The sequence below is a fragment of the Bufo bufo genome, chromosome 7, assembly GCF_905171765.1.
Source record: "Bufo bufo chromosome 7, aBufBuf1.1, whole genome shotgun sequence".
NCBI classification, from domain to species: domain Eukaryota; kingdom Metazoa; phylum Chordata; class Amphibia; order Anura; family Bufonidae; genus Bufo; species Bufo bufo.
This window is the reverse complement of record NC_053395.1, coordinates 53770065-53776064: the sequence shown is the minus strand read 5'-3', so window position 1 is coordinate 53776064 and position 6000 is coordinate 53770065. Positions and strand designations below refer to the sequence as shown.

Sequence of the window (6000 nt, the reverse complement as noted above, 5' to 3'; positions counted from 1 at the left end):
GGGACACCAATAGTGGGTATCTTTACTATGAGGGGGCATTACAAGGACTGGGCAGGATTGGGCGCAGATAGGTATTGGATGGGATTAAAGGGGTGGCTTAGTGTAAAAAAATGTATGCACACCACTGATGTCCCTTTGTGGGCTTTTTAAAAGTTGAGGTATGGGAAAGCACATTGTGAAAACGGAGGACATGACATGTGATGTAGTCCTATGAGATCCACATTAGCTGTGTGAAAGAAATCACAGTGGTTAACGCACAAGAATTTAGCTAACTGCATTTAATTATTAACCATACTGCATTATAAGACGTTGGGGATCATTTATCAAATCTGCTACGCCATAAAAAAGTCATGTGATGCCTGAGCCCGACATTTGCTGCATATTTTTGCATCATTTGGTCAAATTTTGCGACATTTAGTGAGCCTTGCTACTTTTAGAAGTGCAGTGAAATGTAGGTCATAATTTCGGATTGCGACACTTTTAGTCACATTGCCATGGCAGGCAAACCCCTGGTGTAATTTTACAGACATGGGTGTACACCACATTGCACTTGCAGCAAATATATTATTATCGTGCGCCACCTCACAAAGCACAGACAGCCTTAAAACTGACACCAAAACCACCGCAAATGACCCCCATAATGCGTAAATGTCTGTCTAGCCTCTGTCTGTTTAGGTCACAAAAACGTGATTCATACAGACTGCAAGAAACGAGGAACCGATGAAGTCAGCAGTATTTCTATTAAAATGGCCCCAGTTTATAGACAGGGCAGGGGACGATTTGAAGTTTTCACACATGTCTATTCGCATAAGGGTGCATTCGTAGGACCATATCCGTTTTGCGGTACGCAAAATATGATTTCAGTCCGCATGTATACTGCTGTTTCCGCAGGCCCCACTGAAAAAATAACTGCAAAACAGACAAGAATAGGAACAGGGTCTATGATTTGCTGCACACGGGTATCATTCGCGTGGTGTCCGCATTTTTTGTAGCCCCATAGAAATGAATAGGCCCACAGGCGATCAGTAAAAAATAAGGACGTGAACCAAAAATATAGTTGTGTGAATGCACCCTGAATGCTGAGGTCAGAGCCAAATTTATGAAAGTGGGGCCCAACACTTGGAGAATGTATCACAGGCAAACCATCACATTCTGACTTTCATCTGGAGTGGAGAGCAGATGAGACAATGGGGGTCATTTATCATCATTGTTTGTGCCTTTTTTGGTCTAATTTTTAGTGTTTTCAGCAGTCTTAATTTTTTTAGACGCATTGGCAGAGATGAGAGTTGGAATCTGATTGGTTGCTAGGGGGAACTGAGCCAGTTCTACTTTACACTAGTTTTGAAAAACCCCGCCACCCCTATTGGCTCTTTGTTTTTCAGTCTCTTTTTCCTGATTCGACTTTTTTTTTTTTTTTTCGGGGTGTGGTTTAATTGGTGTGTATGTTTTTTTGGGCGATTTATATATGGTTTATTTATTTGTGACAGTTTAGGTCTCTCCCAGAAGGTTGTTAGAGAGTCTAACTTTCTCTTTTTTTTATTTAAAATTTGTTTATTGACAGAAAAACATACAAAATTATTTTCTATACAACTTAATCTTCAACAATATTACATTTCTCATTTTTACCCCTAAATTTCCCCCCTCCCTCCCGATGCGTCTCCTATCCCCTCCGTCAACCAAGACGGAAAAAGGGATAAGAGTGGGGTGAAGGCAGGAAGACTTAAAGGGAGTCTGTCACCACATTTCAGCATATTAGACCGATCAAATATGGTTATATGATCCACCCAGAACTTAAAAACGGTACCTTTGTTGTAGAAAACGGACTTTTCTTTTAGCCGAAAATGAACTTATAAGGTTATGTTAATGAGCCCTCTCAAGTGCCGAGGGCGGTCTCTCAATCCTCGGAGCCCCAGGCAGCACCTCCTAAACGGCTCATAACCCCGCCCTCCGTGCGCATCTGCCCGCCCGTTTACTCCCCTCCCCTGTCCTTTTCCATTGCGGCTGTGCGGTCCAAATCGTAGCGGGCGCATGCGCAATGCGATGCCCGCTCCTGGCAGGGCATCGCGATACCTACTGCGCATGCGCCCGCTACGATTTGGACCGCACAGCCGCATTGGAAAAGGACAGGGGAGGGGAGTAAACGGGCTTACCCGTCAGGGTTGTCCACTCTCCCCATTGTTATTCGATATTTATATTGAGCCCCTTGCTGCAAGAGTAAGGCAGGACCCTGGGATTGAGGGGTTTGGGATATTAGGACTAGAGGACCGTATTTCTTTATACGCGGATGAGTTTTTTTTTATTTTTATAAATCATACCAATACCTCACTTCCCGAATTTATTCATATAGTTAATACCTTTGGTGCAGCTTCGGGCTTTGATACTAAAGGGGTTATCCCACTTTGCATTTTCATACTTACCTTCTCCTGGCCGCGCCGCACAGCGACACGCCATGGTGACTTATTCCTGGCCAGTATATACAGAGTCGGCGTGCGCGTTCGCGGCTCTGTACTATTCTGGCCAGAAGAAAGTCACAATCGCGCATGCGCGGCGGCGTGCGCGTTCAGGACAGCGAGCGGCCCGGCCGGGAGAAAAGAAGGAGTCTTCTGCGTAAGCGCGGCCACCGGGATTCCAGAGAAGAGTGGTGGCCGTAACCAGGGGAGACCGAATGACAACAATGAGGTAAGTGGGAATGAATTTTCTCGTAAACGGTGGGAATTGGTTAATCAAATATATTTACAAAAATGATCACTGTCAAATCATTAACAGATTTAACAGTGATCATTATGATGGGAATACCCCTTTAACTGGTCAAAGACTACACTTATGCCTGTGGATAGACCTGACTATTCTATTGAGGGGCCCTTGAGTTTACTGAGGATTTCTGATTCATTTGAATACTTGGGCATGATTATATCCCCTAAAGTTGAAGATTTTTTACATCTATATCGGATTCCATTGATAAGGAAGTTGACGTCAAAAGTGACGGTATGGCTTCGACTCCCTCCATCTAGAGCTGACAGAATATCCCTGGGTAAGATGGTGATATTACCCTAACTCCTCTATATTCTCAGGAATTCCCCATTGTGGATTGAGGATACATTTTATAAGCCAATTGGGAGAATTATTAATAATCTGCTGTGGGGAAGAAAGCGGGTGAGGCTTAAATTGGGATAGAACGGAAAAGGGAGGGTTGAACCTTCCCTATTTCAAGGGCTATTTTATAGATAAATACAGGCAAAAAAACTATATTCTGTATGTTGCACAAGTAGTAAGTAATGGAGGTATACTTCCTTTTTTGGAGTTGACACAAAGAGAGCATAATTAATTTATCTTGGTTTAGATATTTACAGTTACGTTCGCCACTTTCTAGTGTAAAGGGGAACTTTTTTGTTACAGATAGATAGATCGATACCTGTACACCTCTGAATGGGAAATTTGGGGCAGAAGTTTTAAACTTCTCAACTTTATAAATCACTTCTTGAAGCACTATTCAAAAGTATATTTTCCCCTGGCGTGTATGTTTTAGAATGATTTATGTAAGTGCGCCTCAGTCGCAAATTTGGTCAAATATCTGCACCTCTTCATGGGTAGCGTTGCTTTGTTCGACAGTGATATGTGGGGCGTGCAACAATTTTATTCTAATAGTCACAATGGCGGGTAGACATGCCCTTTTTTTGCAAACGTGTATATGGGTGCAACTTTTTATATCTAATTAGGGATTTTTAGTCTAATATTTGACTTTACGGTTTCATTTTTGCACCTAAGGCTACACGACGACATGTGTCGCACAGCATATAGGGTACAACTACACTGCAACATGTGTCGTTCGACATATTTTATAATGCTAGTCTATGGTGTTGCACTGCAACATGGCAGTCGCACAAAAATCCATCTTGGATGTTTTTTTTTGCTGCTGTCGCAGTGTGACACCATAGACTAGGATTATAAAATGTTGCGTGACAAATATCGCTGTGTAGCCCTAGCCTAATTCTGCACCAACGAGCAGTCTAATTGCACACGATCCACTTGCGCCCTGACGAATACAAAAGATTCATCCCCTGCTGGGTGACTCACTATAAGGGTCCATTCACACATCCGCAAAATGGGTCCGCAATTATCCGGAACGGTTGCGGACCCATTCATTCTCTATGGGGCCGGAAGAGTGTGCTCTCCACATCCGCATTTCCGGAGTGCGGCCCCGATCTTCCGGTCTGCAGCTCCGCAAGAAAATAGAGCATGTCCTATTCTTGTCCGCAATTGCAGACAAAAATAGGCATTTCTATGGGGGTGCCGGCCGGGTGTATTGCGGATCCGTTAATACTATGTAAAAGGTCTCTTTGCAATCCGTATATAGCCCAGATTTTATGTACCGCAATCTGCTGCTAATGTTAACGGGCGTATAATTTCCATCAGTATTTGAAATGCGCAGTGCGTCCTAGTCTTTGTTTCCAAATACGCACATTACTTTCTATGGGAGCGCATCAAAAACGCTGTGAGGAAAGAATACGCATGTAAATCCTGAAGCAATGCTGATGGTATATCATCCGGAATCCGTGCGTATTCTAGAGATGGAATCCGTGCGTATTCTAGAGATAGAATACGGACAGATTTCAATACGCTCGTGTCAAAGCGGCCGATCCATTACGCCATTCTTATCGCTCTCCAAAAAACACAAAAAACAGACGCTCGTGATAAATGACCCCCAATCTCTAAGATAAATAAGGCCAAAATTCACCGCGAGCCACAGGAACGTCCACAAAACAGCTGCATTTCTGAAGTTGACGTGGAAGTCAAAAACGGCTTTTTCTACGTTTGCGACGCAAATAAAAGTCGACATAAATGACAAAGTATTTTCCATGTCCCCTCAAACACCCCCTTCCCTAAAAAATAAAATGCTACTTCTCTGTCACAAAACTAGACCTTATACAGCCATGTCAATGAAACCAAAGGACTGTGGCCTATGGAGAGACGAAAACGGAAAAAATGAGCTGGTCATTAAGGGGTTAATGCAGTGACCTGGGCGCTAGCACACACCCCTGTAGTGTAGGCAGAGAAGCCCTTTAATTCTCAGGGGAATGCCCCGGTCGCCCACCACAGAGGACCAGGGCCCCGGGCGGAGCGGATATTCTCAGGGCCCCGTGGCGCTGAGGGACACGAGCCCGCGCTCCGCGGCCGTGTGTAACACGAGCTAGCAGACTCTGCCGTCGTCACCAGGCGCCCTGCTTGACGGGCAGCCAATAGGATAAAAGGCTGCGTTTTAGCCAATCAGCTCCCTCCCCATCCAGAAGCGGCCGGGAACCAGCCAATGAGCGCTCAGCTTTCCGGCAGCAGCAGGCGACGCGCTGTTATGTGGGGAGATCTCCTGTCTCTGTCTCCCTGAGCTGCCCCGGAGCCGGCTGCCCCCAGTTGGACGCTCCCGTTTGCTCCGGCATGGACGGATTTTGCAGTAATGACGGCACCGAGCGTTTTTGGGTAAGAGCTTAACGGCTTATGTTCCCTTGGTGACACCCAGCGCCGAAAACGGGTGACGTTTTATCGTGGGTGCTGGGCGGTGGGACCTACTTTTAAGTTTTCCAGCTGTGTTATTGTGCTTGGTGGTCAGTGTGTGATGGGTGTAGTGGAGGGTGCTGGAACTCCATGCCATGTATTATCTGGGGTGGAGGGGGGTTATGGCACTATACTGTGAGCCTATGGTGGGTGTCAGGACTGGCCCTCCAAGCGATGCCTGACGCCGTCACCCTAAATAATGTGTTGGGGTACTTTCACACTAGCGTTGAAGTTTTCCGGTATTGAGTTTCGTCATAGGGGCTCAATATCGGGGAAAAGAACGCATCAGTTTTATCCTAATGCGTTCTGAATGGAGAGTAATCCGTTCAGGATGTCTTCCGTTCCGTCCCTTTTACGGTATTTTCTCCGGCCAAAATTCCAGGAACACTTGCCGGAATGCTGGATCTGGCATTCATTTCCATTGAAATGTATTAATGCCGGATCCGGTACTAG

General features: G+C 45.3%; 1 protein-coding gene across 1 annotated transcript in view; it reads left to right on the top strand.

Moving 5' to 3' along the window:
- The first annotated feature begins 5341 nt into the window (after positions 1-5341).
- LOC121008937 (multidrug resistance-associated protein 1-like) overlaps positions 5342-6000 on the top strand; it is a 172214-nt gene continuing 171555 nt past the window's right edge. The window contains exon 1 of the mRNA XM_040441763.1: positions 5342-5472. Within this exon, the coding sequence (XP_040297697.1) occupies positions 5431-5472 (42 nt within the window). The 5' untranslated portion in view covers positions 5342-5430. The remainder of the gene's footprint in view (positions 5473-6000) is intronic.